General features: G+C 60.4%; 2 protein-coding genes and 2 non-coding genes across 9 annotated transcripts; 1 reads left to right on the top strand and 3 right to left on the bottom strand.

Moving 5' to 3' along the window:
* Nucleotide 1: 1 nt before the first annotated feature.
* On the bottom strand, nt 2-5322 carry NDUFS7 (NADH:ubiquinone oxidoreductase core subunit S7). Of its 4 annotated transcripts, XM_057489610.1 has the most exons (9): nt 5102-5322; nt 4352-4372; nt 4184-4217; nt 3297-3365; nt 2751-2868; nt 1429-1608; nt 1301-1347; nt 543-631; nt 2-155 (listed from the first exon to the last, which is right to left on the bottom strand). In XM_057489610.1, the coding sequence occupies exons 1-9, from the start codon at nt 5115-5117 to the stop codon at nt 58-60; spliced, it is 672 nt and encodes a 223-aa protein (XP_057345593.1). In that variant the 5' UTR covers nt 5118-5322; the 3' UTR covers nt 2-57. The 4 variants fall into 4 exon arrangements, with proteins under 4 accessions (XP_057345593.1, XP_036745813.1, XP_036745814.1 ...); XM_036889918.2 differs by lacking the exon at nt 4352-4372 and having other exon boundaries at nt 5030-5322; XM_036889919.2 differs by lacking the exon at nt 4352-4372.
* A 62-nt stretch (nt 5323-5384) lies between these two features.
* Nucleotides 5385-5458, bottom strand: TRNAN-GUU (transfer RNA asparagine (anticodon GUU)). The gene has a single exon. It is a non-coding gene; the product is annotated as a tRNA-Asn (tRNA).
* A 129-nt stretch (nt 5459-5587) lies between these two features.
* TRNAF-GAA (transfer RNA phenylalanine (anticodon GAA)) lies at nt 5588-5660 on the top strand. Its single transcript has one exon. It is a non-coding gene; the product is annotated as a tRNA-Phe (tRNA).
* Nucleotides 5661-8189: 2529 nt separating this feature from the next.
* On the bottom strand, nt 8190-23690 carry PWWP3A (PWWP domain containing 3A, DNA repair factor). Of its 3 annotated transcripts, none has more exons than XM_036889904.2 (14): nt 23656-23690; nt 22372-22493; nt 21728-21813; nt 20517-20605; nt 18229-19059; nt 17080-17181; nt 15208-15278; nt 14071-14147; nt 13703-13763; nt 12084-12159; nt 11831-11881; nt 10884-11320; nt 10239-10302; nt 8190-8511 (listed from the first exon to the last, which is right to left on the bottom strand). In XM_036889904.2, the coding sequence occupies exons 2-14, from the start codon at nt 22426-22428 to the stop codon at nt 8420-8422; spliced, it is 2094 nt and encodes a 697-aa protein (XP_036745799.2). In that variant the 5' UTR covers nt 22429-22493; nt 23656-23690; the 3' UTR covers nt 8190-8419. The 3 variants fall into 3 exon arrangements, with proteins under 3 accessions (XP_036745799.2, XP_057345590.1, XP_057345591.1); XM_057489607.1 differs by having other exon boundaries at nt 17080-17184; nt 20517-20587; nt 23656-23689; XM_057489608.1 differs by having other exon boundaries at nt 10239-10327; nt 17080-17184; nt 20517-20587; nt 23656-23687.
* Nucleotides 23691-23789: the final 99 nt, after the last annotated feature.

Below are 23789 nucleotides of genomic sequence, written 5' to 3'. Positions count from 1 at the left end.
GTGGTGGGGCGGGTATAAAGGTTTATTGACCGGCTCCCAGAGGTCAGGCAGCCCGCACTACCTGCGGTACCAGATCTGGAGCCTCTTCTCGCGCTTGATCTTTCTCTGCAGCTGCAGGATGCCGTACAGCAGGGCCTCGGCCGTGGGCGGGCAGCCTGCGGGGCGGGGGGGGGGGTTGTTGTGTGCCTCAGTCTCCCTGTCCACAGGGATGGTGGTCTGGGCCTCCCCCATGGGCGCTGGACTCTGTGTCTCTGGCTCTTCTGTTTTAACCACACTTCTGCTTTGGTTTTGTCCCTACCAGGTGGAGGCCCATGAAACTAGTTTCGAGGTGACAGCCCCCCCACAGCTCAGTGTAACCCCGACACAGGCCTGGTCCAATGTCTGGTTGAATCCAAGGCCCTTCGGTTGGGGAGATGCTCGAGGGGCGGTGGAGGGACCGGCTGGGTGTTGGTCCCCCCGTGGACCCCGCCGGCTTATCCTCAGGGGAGGGAGCCACTTCCTCCTCGGGGCGGGGTGGGCACAGGCTCCTCACGGGGGCCCACCTGGCACGTAGATGTCCACAGGCACGATGCGGTCACAGCCCCGCACGACCGAGTAGGAGTAGTGGTAGTAGCCCCCTCCGTTGGCGCAACTGGCGGGGAGGGGTGCTGTCAGGGCCACACTGCCTGCACCGCCCTCTCCCACCTTCCAGACACAGGAAAAGACGGGGCCCGAGGCCTATGTGGGTGCAGGTGGGGCAGAAGTGGACAGATGGGCCCTGAACATGGTGCTCAGGTGGACACCAGACACCGAAGGCCCCACAAAGCATGAACCCTCTTCTGTGGAACGTCCACAGCAGGCAAACCCAGACAGAACGTGGGCTTGTGGGTGTTGGGGAGGGGCTGCCCCCCGGGGGCAGGGCTGCTCTCCGGGACAATGGGATGTTTGGGAATTAGCGGTGCTGGTGTCCCAGCACTGAACACCCTGAAACCAGGAACCGTACACCTCAGGAGGGTGGACCTCACGGCACCTGAATTCTACCTTAACAAAAACGTTAAGTGGCTGGACAGCTTAGAACGCTACGGGGAAAGGCCTGTGTGACAGTGGCAGTGAGAAAGGAGGCGGCACATATGTTCCCAGAGCAGGGACATGGAAATCAGATGGGCTGCTGGGGGCGGGCAGCGGGAATGGGGCAGATGCGTCTCACTGTCCTCTGTGCACGGGGCGACCTCACTGAACATGCAGAGAGGCACAGATTAGGAAGAAGTGGGCCAGCGTGTCGCAGGTGTGTCTGTCACAGCACCAGCCGCCTGGTACTCACCTCCCCATGGACACAACATAGCGAGGCTCTGGCATCTGGTCATAGACCTGGAAGAGACAGCAGGGCGGGTCTGTGTGTGGCTCAAGCCAGTGCAGGGGGGCGTGTGGCAGGGCCAGGGCCAGGCCTACCTTGCGGAGTGCGGGGGCCATCTTGTTTGTCAGCGTCCCAGCCACGATCATCACGTCCGCCTGGCGCGGGCTGGCCCGGAAGACCACGCCGAAGCGGTCCATGTCGTAGCGGGGTGCCGCCATGTGCATCATCTCCACGGCACAGCAGGCCAGGCCAAAAGTCATGGGCCACAGGGAGCTCTGCGGGGGCCAAGGTGGTCAGCCCGTGGGTGACTGGCCCACCATGCTTAAGGAAACGGGGTGATTCACATGGAAAAACCTGATTTCTAGCCTTTCTTAACAATACATCAGCCACGTCCCCCAGAGCAATCATGTGGCCCCCAGGCCCCAAAAGGCTACCAGAAAGGAAGGTGAAGTGTGTGAGGCCTACAGGTCAACACCTGCCTGCAGTCAGGCTACCAAAAAAGGAAGAAAAGCTAAAATACCAGGTGAAATTAGTTGTAACAACAGTTCACGTGACCTGGTAAATTTTAAGCCCCATCCTCCTGTGCACGTCCCACTGGCAGCCACATGTGGCACACTCAGCCCTCACTAGGGTCCTGTCCCCAGTGCCTCCTTGTGTCCAAGGACTTCAAGTGCCAATTCCCGCAGGAAGCCCTCCTAGACGCCCACAGCCACCCTCTGATGCCTGATTTCCCCACAGCTGTGCTCCTCTTCCAGAGCTTTCTCTGCTATGTCTAGTCTGGGACCCAGAAGTGGCCCCCACCATCCCACTGTGGTGCCGATGCGGGTACAGTGGGTAAGGGCTGCCCAGCACGCAGGGCCGCCTGACCACTGCCATGCTGGCCGACGCTGCCAGCGTCTCTGGGTCGTGTATGCACGTCAGACACCCCCGTCCGGAGCTGCCAGCCCTGGCGGGCCTTTGCTGTAGTATGTTTGGCAGAAGGCAGACACAGCAGCACACGTCCGTGCGAGACAGCGGACTGCAGCCGGGCCCGGCCCAGCACCCCGCGGGCACTGAAAGAAGCCACTGTGCCACGACAAAGGACGCATATCCAGTGGGATACACAGACACGCACATGGTCAGAGATGACACAACGTGCCAACTGTCGCTGGGTGACGCTGGGGACGAGGATGGTTTTGGATTTTTGCTGTAAGGGGCTGTTACCAGTACATTGCTTTTCAAGTTAAGAAAAATTATGTTAAAAGACGAAAAAGAGAACGGGAAAAGCTGAGGGGACATTAGGGCCAGGAGCAGACAGGGTGGGACATGCACCCTGAGACAGTCTCAAGCCCTGGCCGACGTGCATATGTGTGTGTGCACATCACCCATGTGGGCATGCAGGGGAAGGCCCCAGGGACGGGAGGGGTGGGGGGCTCACCCGGCGGGCCCAGTTGATGAGGTCGTCCAGTTTGGCCACCACATACTCGCCCCGACTGCTGGGAAGTGCGCTGGGTTTGGAGACCACAGCTCCGGCTATGGACACAGCAGGCTTGGTGCTGGGCACAGGACATGGGGCACGGGAGGCGTTAGCCGGGTGTGGGCTCCCCCCCGAGCCCACCCCGGGGTCTGGCCACAGTGGCCTCTCAGAGGACAGGACAAAGCTGCGGTCACAGCCTGGGCCTGGGCGGGACCTGCCTGCTGCACGAAGGAACGGAAGGTGGCCTGCCTGGCAGTGGCCCCACCAGGCCCATCCTCTCGGGGACTCGGTTCCCTGTCTGGAGCATGGGTGGGCTGACTCATGCTATGGCGGGAGCCCCTCTCGCTTGGGGACGTGCAGCCATTAGCCGGACACCAGGGGGGTACTGGGCAGGCCTCTGAGAGCCACTCCATCCTGCCAGGTGCCGGGAGGGCCTGGAGTCACCCTGGGCCTCTGCGGGGACAAGGGGGCTCTGGGGTGTGCTGGCTCCCAGCAGGGCGGCCTCACCTGCTAGGACCGTCAGTGGCCACGCTCAGATGGACACCTCTGACCTGCACAGCCGCAACCACGCCAGAGCTGTGGGGACAGAGTGCATGTGAAGAGGAGCCTCGAGGGGCCGTGATGGGGCTGCCCTGGGGCAGGGAGGGTGGGACTATGGCCGAACCCGGCCCTCTGCCTGGTCTGGGCACCTATTTCACTGACACACCATCCACTTCTGTGCTGCCTGCTGCTGGCCTCCAAAGGCAGAGGTGCAGGGTCTGGACACACTGAAGACATGCCTCCCGTCCCTCCACAGGGTCTGTGACCCCCGTCCAGAGGGTGCCTGGTTCTCTCATTTCTCCCGTATTTCCTTTCATCCGCAATGAACGTGTAGTTCATTTCTAGGAAGAAGCCCTCATCAACCCCAGGCAAAGTCAGCCCAGGCCTGTGGCCTCCTCGAAGCCCCCCAACTCCCCTCCATCCGGAAGACTCTCCCCTTAGATCTGCCATGTCCCTGGTCCCACAGTGCTGGGGGCTTGGTTCCCGCTCTGTCCTCGCAGAGGGTCTGGCGGCCACATGCCTTCCTGTCCCTGTGCGGGACTGCCCTCTGAGCCAGGGCACCAAGCGCCTTCCTGTGGCAGGTAATGCGGGAGCTCTGAGGGCACGAGGGCAGGTGCATGTAGGCGCCGCCACCACGGACTGTCCCCACCAAGGGCCCCAGCGTCACCGGCTGGAGTGTAGACTGCTGTTCCAGGTGTGGCCTCTGACTCGCGCTGGGACTCTGAGCAGGCCGCCCCCTGTCTGATGCTGCTGAGGGCCCCTCCCAGCACAGAGACACTCTGAAACCTCCCGTCTGAGCCCTCCAACCCCCCCAGCCAGGGCAGGTGGTCAGGGTCAGAGAGGCAGGTACTCACCGCAGGGCAAGGACCGGGCGGAGCAGGCCAGGAGCTGCAGGGGGAAGCGCAGGGTGGGGGCAGTGAGTTGCGGGCACCCTCACAGGCCACGCGTGCACTCAGGCCTCTGCGTCCGACCGCAGGGTCCGGCCTCCACCTGTTTGCCCATCATGACCACACCAGGCTCACCTTCCCTCCTCCACTCAGTCTCTGTCAAGGTCACGTAATAAAAGGCTGGCAAAGAGGGCTCTTTCAGAACACAAACCAAACTGTCCCTTCCCTGCCTCGAATCCCTCGGCCCAGGGACAAAAAGCCAAACTCCCTGCAGGGCACCTTCCCCTTCTTCCTGCGCGTCGGTGCCGCTCCTGCCTCAGGGCCTTTGCACTAGAGCCCCTTGCCCGCTTGTGCAGGACCTTCTCACGGGGCAGGTGTCAGCTCAGACGCCCCGGGACATGCGGGCCCCAGGCCCCCTCGCCCCGTCTCCTGCCCTACCTCCATGCCCACACTTGTGTGGTGCCCGCCTCCCCCCCAGGGTGTGTCCTCAGCCTGGGCAGTGCCTGACAGGTGTGCGTCGGATCACGGGCGCCAGCGAGGCTCCAGGCCCTGGGGGCTCTGGGGTTTCGGACGCTGGGCCGGGAAGACGGGCTGACTGCTTGCTCGGCCCACCTTCGGTGCAAACCGCTCCTCTCGGAGCCTCGGTCCCCCCACCTGAGAATGCGGGGCTCTGGGTCCAGCTCCGAGCGCAGTGCATGCGCTTCTGGACCCACCGCTCTCGCCCTGAGGCCGCTGTACGGCGACGAGCTAAGAGACCCGCGACCCAGCACGGGAAGGAAACCGCCTCGTTGCTGCCACCGACCATTTTCTTACTGCAGAACGGCTTTCCCTGCAATTCCGAGCGTAGCCAACAACGCCCCGACCCCGCCGCCCCGGCCCGCTCACCAGCCAGCGCCGCCATCTTGCCCTCGGCCTTCAGACAACCTCCGGGGTCCTTCCGCTTTGGCGCTCCGGGTGCCCGGGGGCCTTCGACCAAAGCGGCTCGGCTGCTGCGCGGAAACCGGAACCCGGTCTTGGGACGTTCCGCAGCCGTGGCCACGTCCCCGCCGCGCGTCCCCGGACGCCCCACACGGAACAGAGGGACAAGGGGGTGCGCGGGGGCCGGCTCGCAAAAGCAGGGATCAGGCGTTCACTTTCTCCCCACCCAGGAGGGCAAAAGTCTAAAGCCCGTCCCTGGGTGGGCTCGAACCACCAACCTTTCGGTTAACAGCCGAACGCGCTAACCGATTGCGCCACAGAGACGATGCTGCGACCAGCTTTCGGCGTGACCCTACGAGGCATGCGCGACCAGTGAGTGCGGGGTGAGCTGCGCCTGCGCGCGGTCTGCGCGACGCGGGGCGGAGTCGGGATGAGAGCGGCCTTTGCCGCGCGGCCGAAATAGCTCAGTTGGGAGAGCGTTAGACTGAAGATCTAAAGGTCCCTGGTTCGATCCCGGGTTTCGGCACGTGTTTTGGCACCCCGGCAAGCTTCTGACTGTTCTCAGTAACTCCTTCCCTAAACACGTCGCCTTGTTCAGTTTTGACAATCAGCTGGGTATCGCTTCTGTTCTTCCACAGGTGGGGAAACTGAGCCTCGTCACCCAATGCACGTGATCGCCAGCGCTGGCTCCCGGTGCGTATCAGTCCCTGCTCTGCGCTGGGGTCCGCGCTCTGCCCAGGGGTCCCCGTTCTCCGGGAGCACGAGATCCCTGGGGAAGGAGGGCCGGGGCCGGGCTGTGGACGTGTCACTCAGGCCGTGCCACCGCCCAGGAAGAAGGAGCGGCGGCGGGAAAGGACGTGCCTGTCTGCAGGGAATGGGAAACTGGCAGCAGCACGGACCCTGGAACTGGATTTTTCTTATTTTTTAAATAAGCTTTTTTAGAATAGTTTGGTTCACAGAAAAGTTGCAAACGTAGTACAGAGGGTCCGTGTCTAGCCGACATCGAGTCCCCCTACTGCTGATATCTTACCCTGGTGGAACACATACGTCTTGATTAGTGAACAATGTGGATACTACAACCAAAGTCCAGCTTCATTGCTTCCCCGTCTTCCTCTAAGGTCCCTGCCCTGTGAGTTGAGGCCCTAGCCCCAGCTGGGCCTTTAGCTGATGCAGCCCCAGCTGACCTCTGTCCGCGACCTCATGAGAGCCCAGAGCAACCCAGCTGAGCTGCCCTTGAATTCCAGATCCACAGAAATCAGGAGACAATGCTGTTTCCAAATGCTAGGTGGTGGGTGATTTGTTAAGCAGCAGTAACTATTACAAGAAGCGCCCTCAGCATGTGGGGGGCTGATAGGAAGGGGAGGTGGGGTGGGCAGGGAGGGAAGAGCCTGGCCCAGGAGCTGGGGCCTCAGGGGACAGAACTGGGTGAGCTGAGGGTCAGTGAGAGAGCAGAGGGTGGATGAGGGGAGGGGAGGGGGCACAGGTTCCTAGGCACTGTGGCTGGGAATTAGGCGGGAGGGGTTCTGCACCCCTGTGCTTTTGAGACGCTTGCCCTGGGTGTGGGCCACCCTTCAGTTGTTTGAGGTGCCCCCGCAGAGGTGCAAACTGCCCACCCCAGAACTGGGGGGTGTCCACATGTGCTACTCCGATAGGGTCCTGGCACCCCTGGAACAGCGTCAGGGTCTGGGCCTGGATGGGATGGTGTGCTGGGAGGGTGGGAGCCCATGGAGAGGCCAGGGGAAGGGGCAGGCAGGGGTCACCGCCCCATGGTATGCGGACTTGGGAGGTGCCAGCCTCAAGTGGGTGGGTCCAGGGGGGCGGAACAGCCCCCAGTGCCCAGATGGCCCCCCAGAAGGTGACCTGTTAGTGCAGCAGGGGTAACGCCGGTGTAGGGCTCCCAGGCTCAGAGGCCAGGGGTAAGGTGGGCCAAGGGGTGTGGTGGCTATAGAGAATGGCGGGGTGCAGGAGGGCAGGGGCGGGCCGGTGGGTGGGGCAGCCAGTCGTGCCCTAACCTGCGCTCCTGCCCTGGAGTCAGCAGATCCCCACCCCACGCATGGCCTGAGCATGAAGTGTAAAGACAAACGCCCTCTGACCCACAAGCCTCAGGGAGCAGGGAGGGTGGCACACGGTCAGGCGGGCACACAGGTGGGCAGCCAGTGTGACTGGCAGGCATCTGCTCAGCTGGGGCTGATGTGGACTCCGCCCTGCATCAGACCAGGCAGCAGGCGGGCAACATGTGAGGCCTGCGGAGCAAGGGCTGCTCCCAGACGGCATTTCATTCATGTCTGAACAGTTCATTAAGGGTCGGAGCCCGGGACCCGGGGAAGAGCAGCCGAGGGCATGTGAGTCGGCAGTCGGAGGTGCTCTTGAAGGGAACCCCCACTGGTGGGCTGCACACATTTCCCTGGAAGGGGGTGGGGACCGCTTTGTGCCCGGGGTCTGTCCTCCTTGGGCCGGCCCATCGGGAAGCATGACCTGCCGGCGCAGGGCCAGGCAGCCAGCATCACGAGCCCTCCCGGCCGACGACGACCCGTTTCCCTCCTGAGAGGGTGGAGGCGGATCGGCAGGGCCACGTCTGTATGTCCCACTCGGCCAAGACAGGGGTGGCTGGCTGCCCCGGAGCACACACCCTCCTGCTCGCCCTGCAGGCTGCTGCGAGGACGGGACACCAGGGGACAGGGCAGTCATTCTGGCGGGGGGCGCCCATCCAGCCAGGGTCTTGGGTCACTGCCAGCATTTACTCCCGTATTCAACCTCCTTCAGCTCAGAGTGAGTAACTTGCTGGCCCAGGGCTTCAGCCTGTGATGGACTCTCGCGTTCCCCACACTGCGACCTCAGCCGCGCACATGGGCCTGGCTGTGCCAGGGCAGGAGTGTCACACCCAGGATAGTCCCAGCCACTGGTAGGCTGGCAGTGACGGCGCTCAGCTCAGGGACAGACACAGCCGCTGTGTACGGAGCCTCCCCTCCCCCCTCAACCGCAATCCCGGAGCCACCCGGGGCAGCCCACGCAGAGGAGGGCAGGCAAAGGACACAGAGGTTTCTGGAGCCCCGTGTGCAGGTCACACTCGCTTTAAAACTCCTGTTTAATACTGGATACAATGCTTTTTAACATAAAAAACAAACATGTACCTTTTGTTAAATCAGTCGCTGTAATGATAGAAAGCAAAATACTATTCATCTTTATCCTTTCTAAAACCTCCCAGCAGCAACTGTAGCTTCCAGGAAGAACCGGGAAAGAGAACCCACAGGCGGCTCGGAGGTAAGCCCACCTCCCAGGCGGCACTCACTGGCTCGCCGTCTGCCGGGTGCCTCCGCTGGCCTCAGCAGTGCTGACCCCTTTCTTCCAGGAGCTGGTTGTCAAATATTTCTTTTTCCCTTTGGAAAACAAAAGGAGACATTGCCGTTTTAGTAACTGACCATGCTTTAAAGGGCACGGAACACAGACGTTGCCGTTTCACGGGGACAGAGCTACCACTTGGGCAGACGGGAAGTTCTGGGGTGATGGTGGGGGCACTGCACAGCCGCTGAGCCGTGTACTTGAGATGGCAAGTTTTAAAGGAATACGATGTAGCAAACTGTCCGTTAAAGGGACCCAGGTAAGAAAAACTGCATTAACCCTTGCTTGGCTGGCCACTGCTCGTAGGACGGAGAGAACAAGCAACAGCGGTTCTGCTCAGCAGAACGCTGGAGGCAGGCCAGGCCAGGGCGCACCGATTCCAGGGGAGATGCAGGAGTCCCCTTCAGAAGGCCTGGGGAAATGGCTCACTGGCACCACGAGATGCCCAGGTCGCATAAAGCCAGGGTTGTGCCAACTACTTAAACGTAAGGACAAGACGAGGATCAGCAGGCAGCATGAACAAAGGACACCCAACATCAGGGAGGGCGGATCCTGGGAGGGGACAACCATGCAACAGCAACTGGGGCCCAAGGCGAGCGACCTCCGCTCCCGGGTCCTGCTGCTCGGGCCAGGTCCCTGAGGTGGTGGAACAGTGGCCCGTGCATGCACCTAATTCAGCACAGTGGCTGGAGATGTTTACAGCAGGCAGAGGCTAAAGAACTTGGTGCACCCTGACCCCAGGCACCCTGACAGCAGTCTCACAGAAGGAAGAACAGGGAGGCAGACAGACAGACACTACGGCAGAGTGGCAGCTCCTCAGCCGAGAGGCAAGAAAACACGGGCCACGGTGGGTATGTGCCAGCACCAACCACTCTCCCAGGAGGAGGCTGTTTGTGCATGAGGGGCAACAGGCGAGACAGACAGTGGAGATCCAGCAACAGGGATAACAAGTTTCTGTCTCCAAGGGCCCTATCAATTCAGCTGAGTCGGAATGCTGCAAATGGAGCTGCGTCTCTTCTTCTATGGACAGTCCTGCAGGCCTCCCCATGCACGGAGGCCTGACCACCAGCGGCCCACCCGCCCTGGAGCACAAGGGGCCCTGCCCAGGAGGGCGTGGGGCCTCTGCGGGCCCTGAGTCTTCACCGAGCGTCCCATGACGGGTCTGGCTGGCTCTGGGCAGAGAGCCCGGCCTGAGACGCTAGTTGAGTCCTCCGCCTGTCACAGCCACGCGGCCTGCCTGCCCCAGAGGCTGGCAGCCAGCCCAGAGACAGGATTAGGGGCTCTGGGGGCCAAAAATCCAAGGGTGGCTACCCACACCAGTGGAGACAAACATCCTGATCACAGCATGCTTCTCACCAGCCAGGGACGGCTGGGGCGGCAGCTTAATCTTACTGCATTTTCTCCAACAGCTATGGCATCGGAGCAAGGGGAGGAGGTTCGGGAGGCAAACATCAGCCCCCTGCAAAGGGAGAGCAGACCCGGCAGGCCACAGCACGCATCCACGGGCCGTGCTGGTCCATCTCCTGCAGGTCTTGAGGCAGGCCCTGTGCCTGCCGCCCACACGCAGCCTCCGCTGGCCTCACTCGGTCCATCTGGCCATTCCCTGGCCAAGTGCCAACATGTATTTCCAACTTTACGTGATTCATTTACCCACCAGGCATCTGGTTAATGTGTCAGGAAGAGCGGCCTTGAGTGATGCATGGTCGGAAACATGCCTTTGAAGACAAGGTGGGAAACGGGTGGGAACTGAGTTCTGGGCGCCTACCGGTAGCCGAGCGAAGGTCCTCGGATGTACTTCTCCTCAGCAGTCTTATAATCCACTGCATCAACTGCAGAAATAGCACAGATGATAGCCTGCAAGAGGGCAGCGGGGGCCAGCGCACCGTCAGCTGGCACACTCCCAGGTCAGGGGTCACCAAGCACTACAGAATCCCTCCTATCTCTGCCTGTAATGAAGTTTCTGGATTCAATCAGTAACATTTTCTCTTGGACTAAAGACACGAGTGTCGGTCACTAAAGGCAGAGATGGAATGGCAGGACCCAAACCAACAGGTGTGTTTTTGAAAATGTGCGTTTGATTCAAAAGAAGTGTCGATGAAAGGGAATGGGACTGGTAGATCGAGGGCCTGACAGGTGTACACCTGCAACTTCCACAGTTGCAGAGGGGAGAATTTCTGAGTTTGGGCCTTTTCCACAGGCGCACACATGCCCCCGACAGCGCCCTCTCTGAGCCTGCAGATAACTGGAGGGGCCACGTCTAGTACACCCCCTGCTCGGCTCCAGGCCGCCAGGCCAACCCACCTCGACGGAGTTTTGGAGAATGACACCCTGGCACCTGCCCTGGGCCAGTGCAGCCCCCATACTACAGACCCCCTAACTCGCACAACGGCCCCTGCTGAAGTCCACTCACTTCAGGCAGAAGGACGTCGAGGATGAACCGGATCCGGTCGCTGCTGACGCCCACCGGGGCCCTGCTGCCCGCCTCCTGGTAGACCCTTTGCAAGTACTCCACCACCAGGTCCAGCTGCTCCTCGTCCTCCAGGTACGTCTCCACGCAGGTCACGTACTGGCCTGAATTCAGGAACATCTTCAGCCACCTCGACGGCTTCCTGTTCTTCAAGATGGCCTGCAGGTGGCGCTCCGCGCCCCGGGCCTTCACGATGTACTCCACCAGCTTCTGGTTGGCCCGGTCCCGGGCGGCCCGGGACCGGTCGGGGAGGACTTTCCTGGGGGGATGTCTCCTGCCCTGGGGAACCCCCGCCACAGGCTCCCGAAGGCCCCCTGCGCTCAGCTGAGGGAACCTGGTCCCTAGGACGTCCTGCTGGATGGACTTGCGGACGGGATAGCCTGCAGAAAGGTGCGTCTGTGAGAAGGCCGCTGGCGGGTCCCTGCCGCCTCCCTTCATGAACCGGGCAGCCCTGGGCAACCGCGCAGACTGGTGACTGTGGGGAGAGGCCCGACGCAAGACCCCAAGCGGAGACCCATGTTCCCCAAGGGCTCCTCATCTGTCAGGATCCCTCACCCCTCGGCCTGGCCCTGCCCTCCTGAGGACGCCTGGCCATCCGCCGCATCGTATCAACCAGAAAGTCTGGGGCTTGGCGTGACTGCCAGTTATCTGAGGGCGGCAAGCGACGGGGAGGGCGGACATAAAGTGCCACCTCCACACGCCCCAGAGACCTGGGCGCCCTCCCCATGGGCACCCGGACGACCTGTGTGGTCCTGGACTACTCTTGGCATGCAGGACTGGGCTCAGGACGTGGCAGGGCCTCCTCCTGGACACCAGCCCTCCAGAGCGCCCCCCACAGAACATCGCTGTTGTGGAACAGCACACCTTCACAGAGGAGCTGGGGGACTTACTTATATCAGCCGCGTAGTATTCCAGGAAGGAGCCGGAGAAAGAACCACAGCCTGTGGAGGAGGGGAAAGCCCGACGTGTGTCAGAGACCCTCTAGAAACCCGCCGGGGCCACGGAGTCTGGATGGCCTGACCTTGCATCTTGGCCCCAGTGGGCCCCTCCCATAAACCCTCACCACCCAGGTAGTCCTCCCAGGAGGCCTGCACTGCCGCCCCCTCTGACCCCACTGTCCGAAGGTGCACGGGCCCCACGTACCAAGCCGGACCCTGTAGTCAGTGATCAGGGAGACGCACCAGCCGATGGCCTGGTCAAAGCCCTCCTTGGCTTCCTTCTGCAACAAGACCCAGAGGCAGGCATTTGCAGGAGGCACAGAGCTCCTCTGACCTCATCTCTGCGACCTCAGGTCTCCTGTCCATGAGGGACCCAGCAGCCACCCCCGTGCAGGGCTCCCAAGGCCAGACAGGAAGGACACGTCATGCCAGATCTGGGGCTGGGGCTGCCCAGAACTGCAGAACCTAAGCAGAGCAGGTGGAAAACGCCACCGTTGGGCCACCACTGCAGGTGGAGACTTCAGAGCGGCTGCAGCAAACCCTACTGAGACGTCCTTGTGCCCGTCACTGAGGCGGCCGGGCAGCCGAGAGGAAGCGCTGCCCCCGCAGGGAGGGACACTGGGCCACAGCTGCAGGACCCACCCAGGCCTGGCGGTCCTCAAACTGAGGGGAATGCCACAGAGCGACCCTGGCTGGCTGATGAACCACTCCTGGCCTCCTGCCCTCGGTCAGGCCTCCTCCCGGAAAGCAGGGGTGGCAGGCACAGGACAGCCCCTGGGCATCCCCACGCACCACCCCCTTGTAAGCCAGGTTCCCTATGATGGGGCATCTTCTCGTGCTCGAGGCACTTGGGTCTCAAAGCAAGACTCGCGCCCTCCCCTCTGCCCACCCCCCGGCGTTTTGGGAAAGCGATCCAATCCCCAAAAGTGGGAACAGGGTCAGACGATCAGCCGCATTGCTCGCAGGCTGCTCCCCAGGGAGCACGGAAGCACGTCAGGCAGCTGGCCCTCTTCCCGGCCGCGATGACAGGCAGCCTCACAGGGGCCGATGCAGCAGGGGACAGGCAGGGCGCCAGGCTCATGCCGGGGTTGGATACGTTGGGGAAAGGCAGGCAGAGCCTAAGGGTCCGGCATGGGAGCCCACCTTCCAAACACCCACCCGCACCTGAAGCCGGCCTGCAGGCAGGAGGTTCCCGAGGCCTCCCACTCCTGATGCCACAGCTATGGAATCAGCTCTGAGACAAACTGCTTCCCAGCGAGCAGATGCCGCTGCACTGTGACCCCGGCTGTGGAAGGCATGGACCCGACCCACCCAGCCCAGGTCTGCTCCCTGGAAGGTGGCACAGCGCCCGCCCTACTTCAGAGCAGAATGAACAGCCCCCCACAGTGCTGAAGTAAAGAGATGGTGACAGGACCGCAGGGACCCAGCTACTGCTAAGCAGGGGAGTCAGGACTTGGGTCCACGACCACAGCTGTGCCAGGCTCTGGCTCACAACACACGTGGCAGCACTCCGAGGGGCCTGGGGTCTGCAGTGCCCGTTCCACGGGAAGCCTGAGAACAACGGCCCTGGAAGGAGCGAGCCTCGCACCCAGGCAAGCTGCACCCCCATGCTCGGCCTCGTTTCCTCATCCCTGCGATGGAGACACGTCCGGCCACCTTGCAGGGCAGCTGTGAGATCGGACCAATGGTGGAGCCGGGCTGCAGAGGCCCGGCCTCTCCCCCACCATCGCCCGCACACAAGCCGGGATTCTGGGCCGTGCGGAGGAGGAGCCTGAGGGAGAACCCCCCGCCACATCCCCGGGACAGCACCAGCGACCCACCTACCAGGAGCGCCTGCTTCTCCTTACAGTCGAAGTGCTTCAGCCTCCGGAGAGGCACGGTGATGCTTGAGGCAGAGAGGCAGGCGTCAGGGCAGCGCGGGCCCGGGGCGCCCCCCTCGGGGAGTGCTCGGGGGGATCTGCCATTTGTTTGCGCAGCAGCTGCCCTCCCCAGCTGTCTGAGGAAGGCCCCCACGAGGGGGTCCCACACCCACGTGACAAGGGTCAGGCGTTCGCCTCCCGTTCTGCGGCTGGCACGTCCCGGCGCGTGCGCATCCTGGCAGCGTGTCCTTGGTTTGCACCCTGACCCCGCCCTCCCGGGCCCCCAGCCCCGCAGGAGGCGTTCCCCAGGGCAGACGCAGTGAGCAGGCTCACCCCCGGCCCTTCGGGTCCATGTGTCCCTCGATGAACAAAACGCTTGCTTTCCTGTCCCGGCGCCTGACACTCTTGACCTGCCGGCAAACCCAGGAAAACACCCTGTGGAGAGCCCAGGGGCAGCCGCACGCCAACACACCTTCCTGACGCCGTCCTGCTGCACGGGACCGCAAATGCCTGCGTGGGTGACGCCGAGTGCCACCGACTCAGGGCGACCCAGGTGAAGCGGACGCCATCTGATGCTCAGAGACCACCCGGGTGGAGTCGCCGCCGGGCAGACCCAGGTGGGGTTCCTCCCGTCTGGGCCGGCCGCCTCTGCGCAGTCTGTCATCGTGACCCATTAACCCGGGGAAGGGGAGAAGGGGGCTGGGACAAGGGGCCAGGGGGTGTGGGCGCCGAATGGGAGGCCGTGCCAAGGGGAGCTGAGGGGACTGGACAAACAGCCCCGACAGCTGAGCCAGATCCTGTCCCTGGGCCTCTGTCCCTGCCTCGTGCCCCCCAGGGAAGTGCTGCATGGAGGGCTACCCCAGAGCCACTGGGACGGTCAGTCCCACACACGGAGGCCCTGCCGACTCTACGGGCAGACCCGTGAGGGCAACAGCGTCACTGCCCCAGTGCAGGCCCCCTCGCACCACTGTCTCTGACTAGCAGAGCACCAGGTCCCAGAACCCCACCTGCTGGAGAATAAGGGGACGTGAAGGGGCCTCTGCCCAGAAAGCACACCGGCCAGCTACCCGTCCAGGAGAGAAGCCGAGCCCAGGGTTTAGCTGCACCGGAGCTCACGCACCACGTAGGAGGCGTGGACAGGACTCAAACACCGGCCTTTACATGCACAGCTGAGCCCTACCCACCCTAAACGCTGACACTTAAGGAGCTCCAGCAGGTGGGCAGGCCTGACGCCCACGATGTTCAAGACGAGCAAACTGCAGGCGGTTTCCTGGGCGGTTCTCTGCACCTGCTGGGCGACCAGCTGCCCGGGAACCCTTCTCACGGGGCCAAAAGGACTGGACTCCCCGACTGGGCGAATGTGTCCCCACAGGACACCCTGCTCCTGGGCCATCCTCCTCCGCCGCCCGGAAGGGGAGGGTAGAAGGCGCGGCTGCCGGCTGCCCTGGGTGGGAGGGCTGCTACTCTTACCACGGCTGGCCAGAAGGGGTATTTCTGGTGCTTGAGCCAGACCAGCATTCCGACCTCAAAGGAACGTGGTTCTAGAATTAGAGAAACAGAGCAGACAGGTCAGGTCCATTATCAGGTGCCAAATGCAGGCAGCCTGAGCAGACATGGCTCTTGGGACGCTGTTGAAACCTGGCGTCAGGAACATCAGGATAGGGAAGGTGGGTTCGTAATGCCCGCAGAAGCCTAAGAGCTGGCCGTGGGCACGTGAAACGGTCACAAGCAGGGCGTGGGGCCAGCTTCCGGGGCAGCATGCCACGGTCACATCAGGGGTGAAAACAAGGCCGAGCTGGTGTGGGGGGGGATCCTGTATCATCTCTGCAACTTATCTGTAAATCTCAAATCACTCCAGAATAAATCATTTTTAAGGAAGCATGTGGCACAAAAACAGGAGGGAGACGGGCACATGACAGAGATACCAACATGAGAACCGGTTTTCTACGTGGCTCACCATCTGAGAAGCTGCAGTCTTAAAAGGGAAACAAAGAACTGAGTAACTGTCAGGTAGCTGGAGAATTATCTGTGAACACAACTATGTTTTCAACCAGAACACAGAAGAAAAAGCCTGCAGAATGAGTAAATAAATGACAAAAAAGCCAGCTACAAACTTGCAGAGGCTGTTCTGGGCCCAGGCTAAGCCACCCTGTGTGTGGGAAGCTGCCATGTCCAACCACCTGACAATTTAAAGGTCTAAAGATGAAACCTCAGGGCCGAGTGGGGAGGCCTCCTGGAGAAGGGCCTGCAGCCGACACATGGGGGGTCATCACCCACCCAGCAGACCATGCGCAAGAGGGACATCAGAGCCCCATAAGCACAAATGGGCCGCAGCCGAGTCAAGGGCCAGCCAGGGGGAGCCACCAGGCAGAAGTCAGGCCGCCAGGAGACAAGACCAAAGGGGAAGGACAAACGCAACACCGTGCGGTGACCGGACCCCCGGCTGGTGGCGAAGGAGGCACCCACCTGGAAGAAGGTGTGCGGCCCCATTTGGGGCCTGGTGAGCCCTGAGCAGGGGGGCTGATGCGCCAGTATTTCCCATAAGCACACACACGGGCACTGTAGCCCCAGGGGTGGGACAGGCCAGGGCAGGGCTCTGCAAGGGGTCACCCGCCAGTCCCGTAAGCAGTGAGTAGGTGCCACTGACTTTGACACCATGTAACAGTGTCAAAACTGCCTGACTCATCATAGGTTAAGAACAGGGGAGGACAGGCCTGTGCAAATGTGCCAATGTGGTGGCATGTGGGCCGGGGAGCAAAGAACCGTGGGAGCGGGTGTGCCTGCAGAGTGGGCCCCACAGAGCCCGGGCACACGGTCGGCTTCCTGGCCCCTAGACTTCCCTGTGCTATGTCTGCAACGTCTTGGGAATCCATAACTATTTCAAAATAAAAAAAACTAAAATAAAACCCAACTAGACTATGGTGAGATAGTTAACGATGACTCCATGCTGAAGGTGGTCCTGAATGAGCTGGGGAGGTGCGTGACCCCTCCTAGGCAGGCTCGGGGCACCCACGTAGCCCTGGGGGCGCCGGGGTGCTGCTCCCTCAGCCGGAGCTCGCGCCTGGACAGACACCACGCCCACCCAGAGGCCCCCAAGGCCACAGCACCCCTCTAGAACCAGGGCTGTGCTGACCCACAAGGGGCCGGGGTGCTGACGAAGGAAACGGAGTGCTCACAGGCCGGGCCAGCCCTCTCCCTGGGGGTCCTTCCCTTTGTGTCCCCGTCCTTGAGATGAGGACCAAACACCTGGCACTCAAGGTCTTGGCTCGGCCTCGCAGGAGCGCTGGCGACACACCCCAGACCCACCACCAGACACGGCTGGGGCTACTCCTCCCGTCTCACCAGGGTACAGGAGGATTCTGGGCGGCTCCTCGTCTTCCTCATCTTCCTCCAGGGTAGAATCAATGGACCCGAACTCCATGGACTCTTCAGAACGCGGACAGCCTGCTGAAGATGTCAGGTCAGACCCTCACCGTCGTTATCTTGGTGACTCACCCCCGAGAAACATTTCCTGATACACGAGCATCGCTGCAAAAAGCTCCCGTGTTACGCATACTTGCATGGCAGGATTCGGGAGGGGGCACGCCGCCCAGAGCACACGTAAAAGGAGAGAGATCGCAGGAGAGCGCCAGAGGGGGGACCGGCTTTCGAGGCATGAACTAGGGCAGGCGGGAGTGCGGCTCTCAGCTGCGGGGAGGTGCCTGGGCCCTGCGGCAGCTTCCTTTGTGGAGCCGATCCCGCGTGGAAGTGCTCAGCAGCATGCGAGCAGCGGGCAGGGCAGCAGGCAAGGCAGCTGCGGCCACTTTCTGCTGAGGAAGTGGCCGGGAAGGCGGGTCGGTTCTCTGCGGCCTTCCAGCACACTGGGACGTGGCCTCACAATAAAGGCCGAAGCCTATATAGCAAGCGTGGTCAGACCTCCGGGCTCCTCGCCGGGCAGAAACGAGCATTTCTGAATTAGCATTTTGGAAACAAGTGGGACGCTATGATGCTAAGATGGACACACCACCACGGTGCCTGACTGCAGGCCTCTCAGAAACACACCCGTGCAGGCATTCCTAAAGAGCAGGGCCTCGGCGGCTCCCTCCCTTTGGAGATTCCTGCCAATTTGATGGCAGTACTTACTGCTCTGGCAGCAGCTTAAGAATAAAGGAGCTAATCCCCAGGGCGCAGACGCAGCATGACCACAGCCACGATCTCCAGTCCTGCCTCTCCAACCGCGCCCCACCATCCCCTGCCACAGGCTCCCTGCCCCCTTCCCTCTCTCCAGTGCAAAGCACAAAGACACAAATATTTGGGAACAGTGAGAGTCATTACAGCCCAGCTGGGAGACAACAAAAAGGAATTAGGGAATCTCTGCTCTGCATCTATTCTGGTAATGATCTCATTAAAATGTGGCTGCAAACACACAAGGGCTGGCCCCAGACCTGGCCTGGGAACCAGACGACCACCCTCTCCCGGCACCACACCAACCCTCAGCCAGCAGTCCTTTACCTTCCTCCTGGGCACGATAGCTTGTTTCCTCTGCGGGCACATGCAGAGTGGGCAGGCCAAGTTTCAGAGTTGTGAGTCGCCTGGGCCCCCGCTTGGGGGATGGTGCTGTCCCTGGCTCCAGCTCAACAGGAGGCCTCTGGCTGCCGTCTGGGCACCGCCGCTTGGCAGGGCGGCCTTGGGTGTCGGGGCAGGCCAGGTGCCTGGAGGCCGGGAGCACAGTGGGGCTACCCGCAGGCTGGCCTGGGTCTGGCCCTCTGGCCCACACGCCCCCCTCCCTGACTTTGGAAGGTGAGCTGGGGGAGGCCGGACCGCCAGCCTCCTCCTCGTTCGCTCCCCTGCGGCCTCCCTCTGAAGATGAAGGTGCATTCTGGCACGCATGCGGCTCCTGGGCCGAAACTCTTCCCCCTTTGCTAGGGGTTGTCCGACTTTTGCGGTGTGTCTTTGATCCACTGCCCTCTTGAGGACCCCCAGCAGATGAGACCACCAGGCCTCGCGGACTTTCACTCTTCCCGAGCCCCTGCTGTTGATCTGCTTTGCACTTGGGGTCTTTTTCACAGATGAGTGAACCCAACAGCCTTTGGTGCACACGTGCCTTCCCCTCGGCTCCATCAGACACATCTTGGGGGGAAGGAGGTGAAGCGCTGGGGTCACAGGGGCCAGAAGAGGCCCGCTCCATGGGCTTCTCTCGTGGAGACAGGGCAGTTCTTCCTTCCCGCGACGAGCTTTCTTGACATGGCCCGGTGCTGTTGTTCAGAACATCCAGACCCACGCGAAGCGACCGTCTGTAGACCAGCTCCTCCAGGGGTTCAGTGGGAACCTGGTTCGGTGAGCCTGCACGGCCAGGAAACAAACAAAGCCTGGTGACACCCAGACTCCTGGGCCCTGCTGCGGAGCCTCCCTCCATGCGCGGAGCTCACTGGTCTAATTTTGATCGCTAGCTTTCGTACCTGCGGGGAGGACTAACACCTCTCACCTACATCCTCCCCACAGGGGACAAGGCTGCAGAACAGCTGCTCCTTCTGGGCTGAGGAGCTCCAGTTTTTTTAAAAGCAAACTGGCTGACCCCTAACACGACTGGGTTACAGAGATGAATTCTCCCAGCTTACGAAACAATACCGCCAACAGGACACATTCAGACGTTTGGCAAATCCTCTCTCGGCATTACAATTTCAAATTCGATCAGGGTCAGTAAAAACTCATGCCCACAAATAAAGAACTCCGCTGGCAACGTGTTCAGGGTGGGGCGGGGTGGGGGCAGCAGACAGAAAGCAGCCTCCATGGGCCAGTGTTTTCCACACTTCTTTGCAAGGGCCTTTCAAACTCCGGAGACAGCATCACGGGCTTGGGAGTCCAGCCCAGGTCCCCCTCCGGGCCCCGCAATAGTTGCATTCGTTCATTCAATTCAGACACACAGACAGGGCACCATTTATCCCAACAAGATGATGAGTGCGGTGTCACAACTCAGTGGGTGTAATGCCTCATCAGCACAGCATTTCCCCGCTTAGTATCACTGGCACCCCCAACAGGACCTGAACAACCACGGTTGTCTGAGAGGTGACAGGTGACCCCACCTGAGGGTCTCACTTTCAGCAATGGCTGTTTTTCCAAAGATGTAGGAAAACAGACCCTTGCTTGTAAACACCTTTGGATAGGATTCTGAACAATCTTTTCAAGAGACAGGCAGAATTTTTTTTGGCATACGGCACACGCACTTCCACTTTGCAGAGAGAAAAAACACCTTCACATGTCGGTTTGCAGAACAGAGACGAGGTCAGTATGTAGTCCCTGTTTCCTAGGGGGATGCGTGCAGCATGTGCCCCCAGCTCAGCTGTCACCTGCGAAAGGCACAGATTCCCCATTGGGCCGAGCAGGCACACCCTTCTGCTCCGGACTCGGCCGTGGACTTTACATACGCAGCCCACTGCTGCTCACACCTTAGGCAGACACCAGACCAGCAACAGAACTGTTTTAGTCTTAATAGAGGATTAAAAAAAAAAAGGCAGGGTCCTCCCCTCTCCTCACAGAAGCAGACCCCCTCTGCGCCCTGCATGCTTGCTGCTGGCCACCCTGGAAGTCAACAACAGGATAGGTCCTGGGGCAAATTCTGGAAAGGTTTGGAAAGCAGACCTGTTTTCCTCTCCTTCAGCTCAGGGACTGCGCGTTCCCTTGCGTGCAGGGAAGAGTTGGTGCACAGGGTCGGTTCCGACGCGGGGAGCCGAGCCCCTCCATTTGCCCACGCCACCTCCTACTTGTTAGGACTTAATGCTCACCCAGTGCCCTGCTCTTACCTAAGGACGAGGCAATGTCTTCGATGTGAGACTGCTCCAGAGTCTGGGCTTCTGCACTTTTCACCTTGATTCTGCAGGGACAGAAACGGCTGTTATCCACCAGCAGCCAAGGCAGCGAAGACATTTTCAAACGTGTTTTTCTTTAGATGACAAAAGCTTTAGATTCATTTTCTTCCTTCTCAGCCTTCCACTTAAAACTGAAAGTCACAGCCAACTAGGAATTCATTTGCCTGAGGTTACAGGCAGCAAGGACCCTGGTGGCTGCGGTGGGTTTTTTTTTTTTTTTCCTTCCCTCTTTTAAGACAGAAAAGGTTGGCTGGATGTAAGAGTAAAAATGAATTCAATTGTGACTTTTAAGAGGCAAACCTTGCTTTCAATTGCACAAATAACCCTTTGTTAGATTTTCAGAGTAGCTGATAATGTCAGTAAAAGCTGTTTACAGCCCAGCAGGTGTGTTTTGGTTTAAAAGGATGTGCTTTCCTTTTAAATCTCCAGTATTCAATTATCTTCCCAGCCGCAGGGAAACTGTGAGCTTGGGGCCCAGCAAGCTGAGGCGGCAGCTCTGAAGGCAGAGGGATGGGGACCTGGGGAACCTGTCACAGGAGCTGGTCTGGGTTTATTCTCCATTTAGAGCTGGGAATTCTTCCATTAGACGTAATGACACCACAGTCGTATGCCATCTGGGCATTTTAGTCTTGCTACGAGAGCTTATGGCTGCCCATCACTGGGCGACTCGGGGCAGGACAGCCATGTGCCGCCCCACAATTCCGTGTGTGCCTCTGAACGCTCTATGACGGTTTATTATTAGAAGGACAGGTTCGGACACCGAATATTTCACAACTGATGGGGCTGTCACCCAAATTTCTGAAAACAAACACAAACAAATCCATGGGAAGGAACTTTCCCTGCCCAGACCCCAACGGGAGTACACCCTGTGTGTAAATTATATTCAGCGTTGGTACCGATCTCCCTGCAGATCGGCACAGAATGCCTTGTGCTCGTCAACTCCCAAACTGAACGTAACTAAAATCCGTTGTTTTTCCCTCTTAAGGTTACTGTGGGCACTAATCAGTTCAAATAACTAAAGACTTAATAATACCTTTTAACAGCAGACTTCACTTTTTGTGTGTGTGCCAGGGGGTGGGAGGGAGATACAGCATCAGAAATCCCATTTGGAAAATAAGAGCATTAAAAAAGACACAACACTTAACTTTTTGTCTAGGGAGAGTATTTGAACAGTTAGAAGGAATTCCTTTTTCCTCTTATTTTTTGTTGACATCTCAGTTCTGGCCAAAACCTACATTTAAAAGAAAAAAACCCTTATTAAGACACAACAGTTGACAGAAAGCAGCAACATACACATGCAAATGGCACAGGTGTTTACAGTATGCAGCCGCCTGCCTTCAGGGAGGCCGCGTCCAAGCCCTGCGGTCTTACAGTTGGGGACACTGAGGCACAGGTCAGCCGCAGACCTGGTCAAGGAACAAAGGATCTGGCCTTGTCACTCAGCGTTCTCCTGATGGCGCTGCTGGAGTCTCCGGGAAAACTCCCGTTATTTACTATCCTGGGGCTCCCTGCCAGATATTCCCCTGGGTTATGGCCCCACATGCCTTTTTACAGCTGACTTTTCTTTTTTTAGCGAGGAAAGAAAGATACTCCCACAAGTACAACCTTGTAAGCACTCGACCAAAACCCCATTAAACGGGGAAAAACAATCCTTGCCAACAGATAGTGGAACCAAATCTCAAGCTCAGCTATTTCTCTGAAGCAGCTCCTAGGTATCTCCTGATAAAGACTTTACTTGTCACCCGAAAGTCACTTGTAATCCCTGAAACTACGGGATAATGGCTGTCACCTTTGCAGGCCATAACCGGCTTTCCCATCGGCAGAGGACATACTCGGCATCCGTCATGATCTAGACTCATGTGGCAAGCGGCAATGATTTGGCACAGAGCTCTTGGTCTGCCTCGATGTGCCCTGAAACAACATGTGCACACTGGTTCACAAAATTGCTTGCATGCAATGCTCAAGGGCAAAGGTGAGTGGAGCTTATCCTCAGGTAGGCGGTTCAATTCCAAAATCTCACATCCAGATGCTCAGGACCAGAAGGAAACGGCTGGCCTCAGCTCTGAGGGAGGCGCCTGACAGTTTTCCATAAATAAAATACAGCCAGAAGCCCTCCCCGGCTTGTGTCTACGTTATTTTTAAAAGGGCCCTGAATACATCATCTCTGAGCTGAAGGCCTGCTCCAACCTCGGCAGGAGAGGCGTTTTAAACCAAAGCTGAAAACCCTCTCCCGTTGGGGCGTTCACAGCCGACCGCAGCAGCAAAACAGCCGAGGGAGACCAGAGTCCCTGGGCTGCGTGTCCCTGAAATGGCAGGACGGCTGCACGCCTTCATTCCGTCCATGGGACAGACTATGCTGCTGCTGACAGAGGAGACGAAGGTGGGGGTCTGTCTGTGCAGGGGGCGTCAGGCAGCAGAGTAGGGGGTTCACAGGGCAGAGGAGGGGGTTCGGGCAGCAGAGTAGGGGTTTCACAGGGCAGAGGAGGGGGTTCGGGCAGCAGAGTACGGGGTTCACAGGGCAGAGGAGGGGGTTCACAGGGCAGAGGAGGGGTTCGGGCAGCAGAGGAGGGGGTTCACAGGACAGAGGAGGGGGTTCGGGCAGCAGAGTAGGGGGTTCACAGGGCAGAGGAGGGGGTTCGGGCAGCAGAGGAAGTTCGGCGGACAGGCTGCCCCCCACAGCAGAGGTGGGGTCGGCCGGCAGGGGGTTCCCGCAGCGGAGGAGGAAGGGCTTCAGGAGGCAGAGGTGGAAGTTCGGAGCACGCAGGCGGGCTGCACACAGCGCAGTGGGGTCGCGCGGCCGAGGCGGCGAGGGCCACGGGGGTCGGGGCGGGGCGGCAGGGGGCTCGCGCCGCGGAAGGCGGGCCAACGCCCCCGGGGCCTTTCCGGGCGCGCCCCTCCCCCCAGGCCCGGCGCGGCCCCGCCGCCTCAGACCCCGGCCGGGCCAACGCGAGCGGCGCAGCCCGCAGGGCTCACCGGGCGACCGGCCTCACCGGCGCAGGGCCCTGCGGCCAGCGAGAAGGCCCCGGCGGCCCAACGGTCGAGCAACCCGCTCGCCCACCCAGATCGCGCTCACCACCTCCGCCGCCGCCGCCTCCGCCGCCGCCGCTCCCGCGGGCCAGGGGCGGACCAATCCGCGCCGCCGCCAAGCCCCGCCCCTCCGCCTACCAATGGGCGAGCGCGCCCCCGCGGAGGCTCCGCCCCTTCCGC

This window comes from Manis pentadactyla, chromosome 12 (genome assembly GCF_030020395.1).
Source record: "Manis pentadactyla isolate mManPen7 chromosome 12, mManPen7.hap1, whole genome shotgun sequence".
Lineage (NCBI taxonomy): Eukaryota > Metazoa > Chordata > Mammalia > Pholidota > Manidae > Manis > Manis pentadactyla.
This window is presented reverse-complemented; position numbering and strand designations above follow the sequence as displayed.

What these genes read in the sequence shown, in the direction of transcription:
- PWWP3A (XM_036889904.2), bottom strand. Translation starts at nt 22,428, where the DNA reads ATGACGGATGCCGAGTATGTCCTCTGCCGATGGGAAAGCCGGTTATGG. An exon ending in ATGGACCCGAAGGGCCGGGG is followed by an intron (nt 13,764 to 14,070) that starts GTGAGCCTGCTC and finishes CTCTGCCTCAAG; the next exon opens with CATCACCGTGCCTCTCCGGA. An exon ending in ATACTACGCGGCTGATATAA is followed by an intron (nt 11,321 to 11,830) that starts GTAAGTCCCCCA and finishes ACCTTTCTGCAG; the next exon opens with GCTATCCCGTCCGCAAGTCC.
- NDUFS7 (XM_036889917.2), bottom strand. Translation starts at nt 5,021, where the DNA reads ATGGTCGGTGGCAGCAACGAGGCGGTTTCCTTCCCGTGCTGGGTCGCG. An exon ending in GCCACTGACGGTCCTAGCAG is followed by an intron (nt 2,869 to 3,296) that starts GTGAGGCCGCCC and finishes TCCTGTGCCCAG; the next exon opens with CACCAAGCCTGCTGTGTCCA. An exon ending in TATGTTGTGTCCATGGGGAG is followed by an intron (nt 632 to 1,300) that starts GTGAGTACCAGG and finishes CCTCCCCGCCAG; the next exon opens with TTGCGCCAACGGAGGGGGCT.